Below are 14080 nucleotides of genomic sequence, written 5' to 3' on the forward strand. Positions count from 1 at the left end.
ACTCAGGCACTCAGGCCATGTGCACACAAATACACATTCGCACACGGACACACACACGACTGCCTAAAGGTGGGGCTTTTCTCTCATCTTGCTAATCTGCCAGTGGGAAGTTCATGGCTGGAGGGCTGACAGGTGACTCTTCAGGCACCTCCGTGGGTGCTGGGGTGACCATGATCCATAGGTCACCAGGGCCTCTGGAGAATGACAAGAGGTGCTCTCCCCTGTCCACTCCAAGGTGGGACCCTGGAAAGCCCCAGCCAGGGCAGGGCACAGGCCCCTCCATCCCTGCAGCCCATCCGAGGAACAGGCGTTTTCCCCGTCTCAGGGGCACAGAGCGGATTGAGAGGGCTGAGAGGAGGGAGGGCCCGGCCTCACCAGACGACCTCGCCAACATTGGAGGAGATGAGGTAGCGGATGAATTGCTTCATGTTGCTGTAGATGGCCCGGCCCTCCTCCACCGCAGCCACGATGGAGGCAAAGTTGTCATCTGACAGCACCATCTCTGCCGCCGACTTGGCCACGGCCGTGCCTGAGCCCATGGCGATGCCGATCTCTGCTTTCTTCAGGGCTGGTGCGTCGTTCACTCCATCGCCAGTCTGTGGGCCAGGTCAGGTAGGGCTGTGCCTAAGAAACTTCCCTTCCACCTTCCCATCTCTTCTCAACTCAGCCCATCCCCAATCTTAGGGGATGTTCCAAAGGAAGCAGACAGTTAGACAGAACAAATGGTAGGTTCAAGAATGAACTAGAAATTGGGCAGAGGGTGAGGCTGAGGAGAAGGCAAGGGATGCAGACAAGGACAAAGTTGGGGAGAATATCAAGCGTGAGGTTAGGGAAGACGGTGAGGTGGGGATGGGGATGACGGTGGGTCAGCAATGAGGGTAGGGATGAAATTGAGGTTGGATGTGGGGTAGAAGATGAAACTGAGGTTAGGGAGAAAGCTGAGGTCAAGTCAGGAATGAAGTCAAGGGGATGGCCCGGGTAAAGAGCCAGGTAGGTGTTGTAGTCAAGTTGAAGATCAAGGCAAAGGCAGAGGCCAAGTCAAGGTCCACATGAGGAGTGAAGTCAAGTGACATGAAGTCTGGAGTTGCAATCAAGGTCAAATTGAAGGCCAGGCCGGGAGCGGTGGCTCACGCCTGTAATCCCAGCACTTTGGGAGGCCGAGGCGGATGGATGACCTGAGGTCAGGAGTTCAAGACCAGCCTGGGCAATATGATGAAACCCCGTCTCTACTAAAAATACAAAAATTAGCTGGGCGCAGTGGCGCGTGCCTATGATCCCAGCTACATGGGAGGCTGAGGCAGGGGAGTCGCTTGAGCCCGGGAGGCGGAGGTTGCAGTGAGCCGAGACTGCACCGCTGCACTCCAGCCTGGGCAACAGAGTGAGACTCCATCTAAAAAAATTGAAGGCCAGATCAAAGTTGAGGTCAACATAAAGCATTACATTGGGGGTGGGGCAGTGTCAAGGTCAACGTTGAGAATAAGGTCTTGGTCCAGGTCAAGACTGGAATTCTTTTTTTTTGGTCGGGGACAGAGTCTCACTCTATCGCCCAGGCTGGAGTGCAATGGCACAATCTCGGCTCACTGCAACCTCCTCCTCCCAGGTTCAAGCAATTCTTGTGCCTCAGCCTCCCGAGTAGCTGAGATTATAGGCATGCACCGGCTAATTTTTGTATTTTTAGTGGAGACAGGGTTTCGCCATGTTGGCTAGGCTGGTCTCGAACTCCTGACCTCAGGTGATCTGCCCGCCTCGACCTCCCAAAGTGCTGGGATTACAGGCGTGAGCCACTGTGCCCGGCCAAGACTGGAATTCATATCAGGGTTAAGCTCAACGTAAATAGTTATGTCGGGCTGGGTGTGGTGGCCCACACTTGTAATCCTAGCACTTTAGGAGGCCAAGGCAGGAGGATTGCTTGAGTCCAGGAGTTCAAGACTAGCCTGGGCAACATAGGGAGACCTCTTCTCTACAAAAAATTAAAAAATTAGCCAGACATGGTGGTGCATGCCTGTAGTCCCAGCTCCTCAGGAGGCTGAGGTGGGAGGATCTCTTGAGCCCGAGAGGATGAGGCTTCAGTGAGCCATGACTGTGCCACTGCATTCCAGCCTGGGCAACAGAGTGAGACCTCATCACACAAACAAAAAAAGAATTAGATTAAGATGAGGGTCAACATCAAGGTCAGGGACAAAGTCAGCACAGAGGTCAAAGATAAGTTCAAGAACCAGGCTGCAGTGGTAGTCAAGGTTGGTGTGCAGATCAAGGCTGGGCCATGGGTCAGGGTTAAGGTCAAGGTAAAGGACTGGGTTAGGCTGGAGGTCAAGATTAAAAACAGAGACCAGGTCAGGGGAGAGGCTGAGGTCAGAAGAATAGGTCAGCAATTAAGAACAAAAACTAGGCCCAAACTAAATGTCCATCCAAAGAGGAATGGTTCAATAAACTGAAATATTCACACAGTGGAATGCTACTCAACAATAAAAAAGCAATAGGCCGGGCGCGGTGGCTCATGCTTGTAATCCCAGCACTTTGGGAGGCTGAGGCGGGCAGATCACAAGGTCAAGAGATCGAGACCATCCTGGCCAACATGGTGAAACCCTGTCTCTACTAAAAATAAAAAAATTAGCTGGGCATGGTGGTGCGCGCCTGTAGTCCCAGCTACTCAGGAGGCTGAGGCAGGAGAATGGCATGAACCCGGGAGGCGGAGGTTGCAGTGAGCCGAGATCGTGCCACCTGCGCTCCAGCCCTGGGTGACAGAGCAAGACTCTGTCTAAAAAAAAAAAAAAAAAGCAATAATCTGATACGACAAGGCAGATAGATCTCAAAAAAGCCCCAAACCAAAACAGTCCATACTGTATGATTCCATTCATTTGAAAATCTAGGGCAGATAAAACTCATATACGGTGGAAAAAAAACGAAAACAGTGATCGCCTGTTTTGCGACGAAGGACAGAGATGGGGAAGGCGTGTGAGGGAACTTCATGGGTTGATGGTAATGGTAATGTGTCATATCTTTTTTTTTGTTTTTTTGCTTTTTTGGAGAGATGGGGTCTCAAACTCCTGGGCTCAAGCAGTCCTCCTGCCTTGGCCTCCCAAAGTGCTGGAATTATAAGCGTGAGCCACCATGCCTGGCATTTTCCTATCTTGATAAGGCTGTGAGTTACACAGGTGTGTGCATGTTCCTAAACTCATCAGATAGTACGCTAAAGATCTGTGTGTTTCATCGAAGGCAAATTTTGCCTCAAAAAGGAAAAACAGAACCACAGACAACATTGCTCTCTGGTTAACATGTATTCTAAAGTAGGTGAGGGGGAAGTATGCCGATGTCTGCAACTGACTTTGAAATACACCTAAGAAAAGATGGGCTAGGGATGGGCAAAGAATGGCTGCATGGACAGGTATGTGATAAAGCAAATACAATAAAATGTTAGTTGTAGAATCCAGATGATAGATATGTAGGTGTTCAGAATAAAATTAGTATTGTTATTATTATTATTTTGAGACGAAGTCTCACTCTGTCACCCAGGCTGGAGGGCAGTGGCGTGATCTCGGCTCACTGCAACCTCTGCCTCCCGGATTCAAGTGATTCTCCTGCCTCAGCCTCCCGAGTAGCTGGGATTACAGTAATGCACCACCACGCCCCGCTAATTTTTGTACTTTTAGTAGAGACGGGGTTTCCTCATATTGGCTAGGCTTGTCTCGAACTCCTGACCTCAAGTGATCCGCCCGCCTCAGCCTCCCAAAGTGCTGAGATGACAGGCGTGAGCCACTGCGCCTGGCCCAGAATAACGTTATTTAAATTTCTTTTTGTATTTTAATTTTTTGGTAATAAGATGTTAGAAAAGATAAGAATGAGGCAGAGGGGAGAGTTGCACGGCTTGCTCTTTTCACACCCCGTGGCCCCGCTCATCACCCCCTCCTGGGGCTCCAGGCTGTGGCCTCACCATGGCAGTGATCTCGTTAAAGGACTGCAGGTTCTCCACGATGCGGGACTTGTGTGCGGGCTCCACGCGGGCAAAGCAGCGGGCGGTGCGGCAGGCCTGGCGCTGCTGCTCGGGGCTGAGGTCATCAAACTCGCGGCCCGTGTAGGCCTTGCCCGCCACGTCTTCCGTGTCCCCAAAGATGCCAAGCCTGCGGCAGATGGCCACGGCAGTGCCTTTGTTATCCCCCGTGATCATGACCACGCGGATGCCCGCCTGGTAGCAGCGTGTGATGCAGGCAGCCACCTCAGGTCGCGGCGGGTCCAGCATGCCTACGCAGCCCACGAAGGTCAGGTCCATCTGTAGGGAGGGGGCAGATTCAAGCGGGGCCTGAGCCCATCCCTGACCTACCACCTGCTCAGCTGCTGCAGGGAGACTTGGCTCCTGCACCCACCTCGTACTGCAGGGAGAATCGGCTCCTGCACCCACCTCGTACTGCAGGGAGACTCGGCTCCTGCACCCACCTCGTACTGCAGGGAGACTCGGCTCCTGCACCCACCTCGTACTGCAGGGAGAATCGGCTCCTGCACCCACCTCGTACTGCAGGGAGAATCGGCTCCTGCACCCACCTCGTACTGCAGGGAGAATCGGCTCCTGCACCCACCTCGTACTGCAGGGAGAATCGGCTCTTGCACCCACCTCGTACTGCACAAACTTGCTGCAGTCGTCCAGCTCCATGTCCTCCTTCCTTGGGGGCGCGTCCCGGGTGGCCAGTGCCAGGCAGCGCAGCGTGTCTGAGCCTGAGCCCCAATCCCGGATCTTTGCCAGGATCTGCTCCCTGGAGGCGGGGCTCAGGGGTGCTGTGCGGCTCCCCACGCGGACTGAGCTGCAGCGCTCGATCACACTCTCAGGAGCCCCCTGCGAGGCGGGGAGAGGGAGAAGAGGCAACTCATCAGTCAGAACCCCTCCTCTCCTTCCTGCCCAAACTCAGGAAACTGAGACTAAGATACGGGGAAAGGCCACCCAAGGGTACACACGCAAGGCAGGGAGCAGAATCCATTCTTTGAGAGTTCAGAATGAGAACCAAGTGGGTCCCCCTGTGAGACAATCTAAAGAGAATGGGGGGAGTGTGCTGGGGTGGGGGCAGCCACCAACCTAGCGATGCCCTTCCCCCACCAGCCCACAGCAGACTCGGGCACTGCAGCGTTTTGCAGGCAGGGGTGAGAATGGCATCCCCTGCAGGCCCTGCCTCCCTGGTGCTACTCGAGTTCCAATTTGGTAGGGGCCTCAGCAGCAGGGAGGCAGGCTGAGCCCTGCCTGGGGACCAGAAATAGAGCCATACACAGGGTGTGGCGGGCATAGCCCTGGGAAGGGGGTCCAGGGATGACAGGCCCCTCAGTGGCCTCAGGTCTCACCTCAGACCTCACCCCGGGCCTAGGAACAGCCTCTAAAGCTCCTTCAATGGCTTCTCCTGCTCCTAAAAGGTCACCCAGGCACTAACTTTTCCAAGTGGCCCGAGCTCCCAGTACAGAAGCCTTTTCATTTCAAAAGGGGTTTAAACTTCCCTTGCAGGGTGAAGCTAGAGCTGTATTTCTCTCTTCGGTTTTGGGAGCAGCAACGGAGACGCTGTAGACAGTGGTCTGCAAGGGAGTTGATTCCTTTCCCTCCCTGGGACTCAGTTTCCAAAACACAGAGCACCAAGGGTGGCACCAACCACCCCTACACCACCGGTTAGAGGCAAAAGGGGCTCCTGAGAACTTGTAACCCAACCCTGCCATTCACACGGGAGGACTGGGGCTCACAGAGGAGCGTGGATGACCAGGTTCCCCAGGGCGCGCAGGGGCCCAGGCCAGACAGGCAGGCCCCCACCTTCACAAACATCTTGCTGCCCTGGCCGGTAGGGTGAGGGCGGGTGGGCGTGCAGTACACGGACATGGACTTCCGGTCTCGGGAGAACTCCAGGGTGAACTCCTTCCGCATCAGCTGCTTGATGACCTGCGGGGTCCAGGCAGGTCAGGGCATGAAGGACAGAGCCAGCGACTCTCGCCTGCCTTCCCACCAACTGCTTGGCCCCAAGAGAGCCTCTTGCTCTGTGTGGGATGACATCTACACTCCTCTGACCCCGCCATTCAAGACCTCCATTTCCCTCTCCAGCCCCAGAAATGGCAATACGATGCCATTTCCTGACCATGCTGGGTGCAGCCCAACTCCAAACCTTTGCCCACACGCAGCCTTCTCCCCTCTTTTCTCCAAGTCTTATTTCACCGTCAGCCAGGAGCGGTGGCTCACGCCTGTAATCCCAGCACTCTGGGAGGCCGAGGCGGGCAGATTACCTGAGGTCAGGAGTTTCAGACTAGCCCGGACAACATGGTGAAACCCTGTCTCTACTAAAAAATGCAAAAATTAGCCGGGTGTGGTGGCACGCACCGGGAGGTCGAGGCACGAGAACCACTTGAACCCGGGAGGCAGAGGTTGCAGTGAGCCAGGATTGCACCATTGTACTAAAGCCTGGGCGACAGAATGAGACTCCGTCTCAAAAAAAAAAACAAAACAAAAACTTCAGTGTCCTGTCTGCCTTCTCCAGATGTCCCAGAAGCCCCAGCCATGCAGCCGGAGGCCTGAGCCCCCAGCCCTGCTCACCGTGTTACAGGCGCCAGCTCGCTCCACCCGGGACAGAGCCTGCAGGTCGGTGTCGAACACGTTCATCTTCTCCACCAGGCAAGTCAGAGCTGTCTCCGTGGCCTCTCCCACCTTCTCGTACACACCCTTGGCCTGGCAAGAACCCAGGGGATAGGGAGTGAGGGGCAGGCAGCCTCCAGCCCGCATCCCCAGCCTCACTCACTCCTTGCCCCTGAAGCTGCCTTTGCTGGAGTTCCGTGTAACCTCCTTTGCACCGGCCCGTAAGCCCTTCCCAGCCTGGCCGCCCTGGGGTCGGGGTGGTGTCTGACACTGACATTCAGCCCCCTACACTGGCATTGATCGCCACACACCCTCCCACCTCTGTCCACTTCCTGTCAGCCTCCTTCACCGGTTTCTGCTGTCTGGGCCCGATCCCACCCTCCCACCTGCTCTCCCTGGGGCGCTTTGCTGAGCCCCAAGCCCAGATGTCCAGCTGCCTGCTGAACCTTGTTCCCCGGGGACCCCTCAGGCCACCTCTCCCACTCTCTGTATTTGCCACTCCAGCGACAGCTCCAGACAGCACAACAACCAGGAGCCACCCTGGCTTCCTCCCTCTCTCTTTCACCTAACCAGTCACCAAGTCCCAGGATTTTTGGCTCCTAAATGTCTCTGACCCATGCCTTCTCCCCTCTCCCCAAGGCTCCAGCCAGGGCTCGGCCCACATCTCTCTGGCCTGAATGACCACATAGGCCTCCCTGGCTTCGGTCCTCTACTGTCTGTCTGGCCTCCACACGGAAGCCTCAGTGATCTTTGTAAATGCACATCTGACCATGTCACTCTCCTGCTCAAAACTCTTCGTTGGTGCTCTACTGCCCTCAGCTTGGCCTCGGACTGGGTCTGGCCAAGGACCTCCCTTTGGGCAGACGCCTGCTGCATGCCCCATTCCACTGCCCCGGCCACGTGAACGGCAGTCAATGCCTAAGTCGCAGGAGACTTTAACTGAATGTGGGCCTTTTGTGGGCTGTGTCTTCTGCTTTAAACATTTTCTTGGTCCTGTTCCCCAAATCTCTTCCCCCCATAGGTTTCCCCAGCCCTTCAGCCCCTTCCATGGCAGTCTCCCACAGACCAAGAGCCCCAGGGGGAGGGTTCTGAAGCCTGTCTGCGGAAAGGGAGGGGCGGCAGAGAGGGGTGTGCAGGGGTAACCATGCTCCCTGGGTGTGGCACTTCCAGGGAGCAAGGGCTGCCCACCCTGGGAGCTTTGAGGCTGGGAAAAGGGTCTGTCCTGGTCGCCTGGATACTAGGGAGGTCATGAAAGGGGGTGGGGCCCACCTCGTTGTAGTCCAGCGCCGAGTCGTTGCACAGGGCGCAGATGGTCGCCAGCTCCACCAGCCCGTCGAACTGGCCGCAGCGCACAGGCTGATCCCCCTGCCGCCTGCGAAGCCAGGGCAGTCACCAGGAGGACCTCGGCTCCGCCCCCGAGAGGGGTCCGCCTCTTGGCCCCGCCCCCAGGAGGGGGCTCCGCCTCCTGGCCCCGCCCCGGGAGAGGCTCCGCCTCCTGGCCCGCCCCCAGGGGCCTCCCACGGACACACCTCGGCGCCGCCACGCGTGGCCCCGCCCCCAGGCCGCCCGCCCGCGCGTCCCCTGGCCCCGCACTCACACTTCGCCCTCGGGGGTATACGTGGTACCCGAGATGGTGAACTCGTGCAAAAGGCTGGAGCCCGCATCGGCCTCGGCTACCACGAACATCTGGGGAGCGCAGGGGCGTGCTTAGGCGGGCGGGGTCGCCTCCCTCCTCCCTGGGCGGCCAGTCGACCCCAGGGTGGGGGGCCTGCAGGCCCCCTGCCCGACGGAGGGCCAAACCGGCCTGGCCGTCCGTGCCCACCAGGAGGGAAATAGAACGCAGGGTCCAGGCTGAGGCAGGGACCGTCTGCTCTGCCAGATGTGTCCGGCTCCGGTTTGTCCAAATGTCCTGGACTTCTGAGGGATTTATGGCAGATTCTTCAGTGCTCTGGGGGCAGTTGCCAGCTTGAGGGAGCCCTAAGCTAGGCAGAAAGCCTGGGTCCTTGCCCATCTCACTGTGCGATCCCTGGCCAAGTAGCTGAGCCTCAGTTTCTCCACTAGTAACATGGGAACCGCCCCCTCCTTTGCCTTCAAGGAAATGAGTTCCTGGCCTTCAAGGGAGGAAACCCACACGCCTCTCTGGGGCACAGACCCCTCTAGCCCAGAGATGTCCCCAGAGAGTGAGCCCCTGCCACAGGGCCTGCTGGGTCACTCAGCCCCCACCTGTGCACCTCAGGAACAGGAGGCTTACCTGGCCCAGCGTGCCTATTTCTTTGTCTGTTCAGCCAGCTCTGCTGGGGAGACAGTTCTTGCTTCGTGGACATGGCCTCACCGCACATTCTCAAGCAAATGGCCAGCCCAGCGCCCAGTAGACGCATAAGTGTCCCTTCCTTCCCGCTCTCCTCCCTACTCCTGGGGGCAGTCACCCAGCAAGCACAGCCCAGCATCCAGCACGTAAGGCCCCTACAACTTCCCCACACTGCACTTTAAAACTCTTTATTATTAGCTGGGCCCAGTGGCTCACGCCTGTAATCCCAGCACTTTGGGAGGCCGAGGCGGGTGGATCACGAGGTCAAGCTTGATTGAGACCATCCTGGCTAACATGGTGAAACCCCATCTCTACTAAAACTACAAAAACTAGCTGGGTGTGGTGGCACGCGCCTGTAGTCCTAGCTACTCGGGTGGCTGAAGCAAGAGAATCGCTTGAACCCAGAAGGTGGAGGTTGCAGCCAAGATCGTGCCACTGCACTCCAGCCTGGCAACAGAGTGAGACTCCATCTCAAAAAAAAAAAAAAAAAAAAAATTTATTAGGGCCGGGCACAGTGGCTGAGGGCTGTAATCCCTGCACTTTGGGAGGCCAAGGCGGGTGGATCACTTGAGGTCAGGAGTTATAGACCAGCCTGGCCAACATGGTGAAACCCCGTCTCCACTAAAATACAAAAATTAGCTGGGTTTGGTGGTGCATGCCTGTCTGTAGTCCCAGCTACCTGGGAGGCTGAGGCAGGAGAATTGCTTGAACCTGGGAGGCAGAGGTTGCAGTGAGCTCAGATCATGCCACTGCACTTCAGCCTAGACAACAAACAGAATGAGACTCTGCCTCAAAAAAAAAAAATCGCTATTAGTCAAGAAACACTCTGTTTAAATAAAATCCTATGAGGGCTTTTAGCAGGACAGTAAAGCTCGGTAGCACCCCTCCCCTAAAGCAGCCTTTGATGGGCTCCCAGAAGGCCTTAGGGTCTCAGAATACAGAGCCTGGGTTTCCAAGCCCAGTGGGCAGATGTGGAAGCAGGGGTGACAGAGAGGCACTGGGGACCTGGGAAGGGTGGGGAACCCATAGCCTTCACCATCTCCCCACCCACCCATCTGCTGGGTCAGGAGGAGCCTTCTGCCCCATGGGCCTGCTGAAGTCTCAGCCAGAATCCCTTGGCCGTGTGGGCAGTGAGCCCAGGATGCGGGATGAAGTGCAGGGAATGAATAATTCCTGCCCTGGCCCTTCCCAGGTTACCGGAGCTGGCTTATCTGGTGACAGGTGTCGACTGCACAGAGTCATGATGGGGCAGGATGGAACACGGATCCAGGCCCAGCTTGGCTCCTATGCCGAGGCTGAACTTGAGCCTCTCCTGTGTCCTTTACGTTTACCTAGCAGGGCTCACACAGCCAGGCTTCCAATGAGGAGACTGAGGTTAACAGACTGTCAGCAACCTGGCCAGGGCCCCACAGTGACACACAGGCCTCAGTGACATGTGGCTACCCAGGCATGCTTTGCTATAGCCTCCCTGTCATCTTGTGAAAACCTGGACCTGCTCTGGGCCAAGGGACAGCCCACAGATTCTCTCCTCCATCCCTCACTGAAAAGGAGGTGGGGGAGAGACCCAGAGAGGGAGCCCAGCCTGCTCTGCAACGCACAGCAACACCAAGCTGGCCGTCACTCACCCGGCAGACAGACATCTGATTGGTGGTGAGCGTGCCCGTCTTGTCGGAGCAGATGACTGAGGTGCAGCCCAGGGTCTCCACGGACGGCAGGCTTCGCACGATGGCGTTCTTGCGTGCCATGCGCCGCGTGCCCAGTGCCAGGCATGTAGTGATGACAGCCGGGAGGCCCTCGGGGATGGCCGCCACCGCCAGGGCCACGGCGATCTTGAAGTAGTAGACAGCGCCGCGCAGCCAGGAGCCACCGTGGGCCGGGTCGGCGAAGTGGCCGATGTTGATGACCCACACGGCCACGCAGATCACAGAGATGGCGTGGGACAGCTGCCGTCCAAACTCGTCCAGCTTGCGCTGCAGCGGCGTCCGCTCGGGCTCGACTGCCGCCATCTGGCTCCGGATCTTGCCCAGCTCCGTGTGCAGGCCGGTGGCCACGGCCACACCCACCGCTTTGCCCGATGTGATATTGGTGCCCTGGCCAAGGGAGGGACAAGGAAAAAGCTGCTCAGCAGCCAACCAGGGGCCCAGGACCCCTGACTCCTTCAGGCCGGAATAAGGCACTTATCCTTCTACCCGGCTTTCCTTTTCTCCCTGTTGCTAGTGCTTCCAGACTCCTGTAGCTATGTATGCACTGGGTCCCTGCTGCCTTCCCATGAGAGTGTCAGCTCTAGGAAGGCAGGGTTTGGGTTCATCGCCGTATCCCCAGTGCCTAGCACGGGGTCGGGCACAGAGGAGGCACGGGGGCTGATATTGATGATATAATCAACCAGCGCAGCACAACCATCAACCCCACAAAATGTGATTTCGTAAACAATCACTATAGCCACACAGGAGCATAGCTGACTACGAACCCAATAAACAGTCCATTAATATTTACTGAAAAATCCAGAAAACCTGAGCCTCAGCTCATCCATTTCCAAGGCTCCAGTAAAATCCCCAATTCCTAGCATAAGGGACAGCTAGCCTTGTGACTTGGTGTCCTCTTCTGTAAAGTGGTCCAACACAGGCCCAAGATAGTTTTTCTGAGGAGGCTAAGAACTTGGTGCCCCTTCAAATGCATATGCTGTTGGGGCTGGCGAGAAGGCAGGCCCCAGCCTCTCTTCTGTCTTAAGCAACGTAGCTCCAGCCCCCAACATGCAGGGCCCAGCCAGACAACCTTCCTCCAAAGCTTCTTTTTATTATTACTTTAGAAAATTGTTTTGTTTAATTTTGAATTTTAGTAGAAATGAGGTCTCTCTATGTTGCTCAGGCTGGTCTCAAACTCCTGAGCTCAAATGATCCTCCTGCTTTGGCCTCCCAAAGTGCTGGGATTACAGGCATGAGCTACCATGCCCGGCCCCTCCAAAGCTTCTTAGCGACAGCTGCTGATCCTGGAGCAACGGCTCTCAGAGCTTCCCTCCCCACCCCAAGGCATCCTGTCCAAGGCTTCTATGCAGCTAGGTAGGCCCCTCTCAAGAAGAGTTCTGGACCAGGCGGGGTGGCTCACGCCTGTAATCCCAGCACTTTGGGAGGCCGAGGCAGGCGGATCACCTGAGGTCAGGAGTTTGGGACCAGCCTGGCCAACATGGTGAAACCCTGTCTCTAGTAAAATACAAAAATTAGCTGGGCATGGTGGTGTATGCTTGTAATCCCACCTGCTTGGGAGGCTGAGGCAGGAGAATCGCTTGAACTCGGGAGGCGGAAGTTGCAGTGAGCTGAGATTGTGCCACTGCACTCCAGCCTGGGCGACAGAGTGAGACTCTGTCTCAAAAAAAAAAAAAAAAAAAAAAAAAAAAAAGGAGTTCTGGGTGAGTTTCACTTTCTTCATCCCTCTTCCCTTCCAGGAAGTTTTCTATCCCCTGATAACTTGGTGGCCTGGGCCATTGTCTGACTGGCCTGACCCTTCCTTGTGCCCCTAAACGCTCCTTGCTGGCCTCAGGCTATTGCGGGGCAGCTGTGAGTATCACTTGCTAGCTTTCTCTGAGGCCACAGAGGCAGGTCTCTCCCGCCAAAGCTGAACCCATCGCTATCCCTGAGAAGAGCCAGGTAGACCGGGCATCATGCCTTGTGGGTCAGTTTTCCTGTCGGAGAATGGACTATCCCCCACCATCCTCCACCATTTTGGCCTCCTTCCTCTAGAGCATTTCTATTAAGTGATTATAGGGAGGCTCTGCCCTTCTCCAGGGGAAGGCAGGGTCTCCCAGCAGAAATCCAGGATGTCTGAGTTCGTCCCAGCTGTGCCACTCATTGGCTGTTTGACCTTGGGAAACTTACTTAATCTCTCTGTGCTTGTTTCTTTCCTTGCTGGAAAATATAGATAACAAGCATAACAAGAGTACTTATTTCAAAGATTTGGTGTTAAGGATTAAATAAACTAGTATGTGTAAAGAGCTTAGAACAGTGCCAGGCACACAGTCCCCAGTAAACACAAGCTATTATTATTACTATAAATTTGCATGTATTGTCAAGAATCGATGAGGTTCTTCCCCGTAGGACTTTAGCTGATTAACCTTAATGTTGGACCAGGTGCAGTGGCTCATGCCTATAATCCTAGCACTTTGGGAGGCCAAGGTGGGCGGATCACTTGAGGTCAGGAGTTCGAGACCAGCCTGGTGAACATGGTGAAACCTTGTTGCTACTAAAAATACAAAAATTAGCTGGGTGTGGTGGCAGGTGCCTGTAGTCCCAGCTACTTAGGAAGCTGAGGCACAAGAGTAGCTTGAACCTGGGGGGCGGGGGTTGCAGTGACCCGAGATTGTACCACTGCACTCCAGCATGGGCAACAGGGCCAGAAAAAATAATAATTTTTTTTTTTTTTTTTTGAGACAGAGTTTTGATCTCGTCACCCAGGCTGGAGTGCAGTGGCGCGATCTTGGCTCACCGCAACCTCCGCCTCCCGGGTTCAAGTGACTCTCCTGCCTCAGCCTCCCAAGTTGCTGGGATTACAGGCACACGCCACCACCCCCAGCTGATCTTTTTGTATTTTTAGTAGAGACGGGGTTTCACCATGTTGGCCAGGCTGGTCTCGAACTCCTGACCTCAGGTGATCCACCCACCTCAGCCTCCCAAAGTGCTGGGATTACAGGCGTGATCATAATCCTAATGTTGTTATTTTTATCATTGTCTGGGCAAAGGCCCCAGACATTTGACTTACAGAAAACAGCATGTTCTTCTTGTCCTGGTTCACAGCTCTGGGGTCTGGGATGGCCTCTGTGTGCTTGGTCACGGACACAGATTCACCTGGTCAGGGAATCAGAGATGAGAAGCCCCACATGAAGACACGCCCATCCCTCAGTCCTGGCCCACTAGGTCCCGGCCTCCTGGGGGGGCCTCACCCGTCAGGATGGACTGGTCCACTCGCAGCGTGGTGGACTTGATCTCGATGAGGCGGAGGTCAGCAGGCACTTTGTCCCCCACTGTGCGGGGAGAATGGCTTGGCTGAGGGTGGCTTCGGGCACCACCAGCTGGGAAAAGCCAGAAGGGTTCCCAGGACCCAAGGCTGGGGCTGGGCGTCGGGTGCCTGAGCTGTGATCGCTCTGGTGGACCCCTGCCCCTCTGGCCCACAGTCTCATCTGTCCAACGGGGTTTTGG

At 55.9% G+C, this 14080-nt stretch overlaps 1 protein-coding gene across 4 annotated transcripts in view; it reads right to left on the reverse strand.

Annotated features, from left to right (window-relative positions):
- The window catches only part of ATP2A3 (ATPase sarcoplasmic/endoplasmic reticulum Ca2+ transporting 3), a 40890-nt gene that overhangs the window by 13374 nt on the left and 13436 nt on the right, over positions 1–14080 (reverse strand). For all 4 annotated transcript variants that reach the window (XM_055101089.2, XM_055101087.2, XM_055101090.2 and 1 more), the window contains 10 exons: positions 13825–13905; positions 13644–13729; positions 10520–10984; positions 8184–8272; positions 7856–7958; positions 6548–6679; positions 5777–5902; positions 4607–4825; positions 3932–4267; positions 376–596 (listed from right to left, as the gene is read on the reverse strand). In XM_055101089.2, the coding sequence (XP_054957064.1) occupies positions 376–596; positions 3932–4267; positions 4607–4825; positions 5777–5902; positions 6548–6679; positions 7856–7958; positions 8184–8272; positions 10520–10984; positions 13644–13729; positions 13825–13905 (1858 nt within the window). The remainder of the gene's footprint in view (positions 1–375; positions 597–3931; positions 4268–4606; positions 4826–5776; positions 5903–6547; positions 6680–7855; positions 7959–8183; positions 8273–10519; positions 10985–13643; positions 13730–13824; positions 13906–14080) is intronic.

The sequence above is a fragment of the Pan paniscus genome, chromosome 19 (assembly GCF_029289425.2).
Source record: "Pan paniscus chromosome 19, NHGRI_mPanPan1-v2.0_pri, whole genome shotgun sequence".
Classification (NCBI taxonomy): Eukaryota; Metazoa; Chordata; class Mammalia; order Primates; family Hominidae; genus Pan; species Pan paniscus.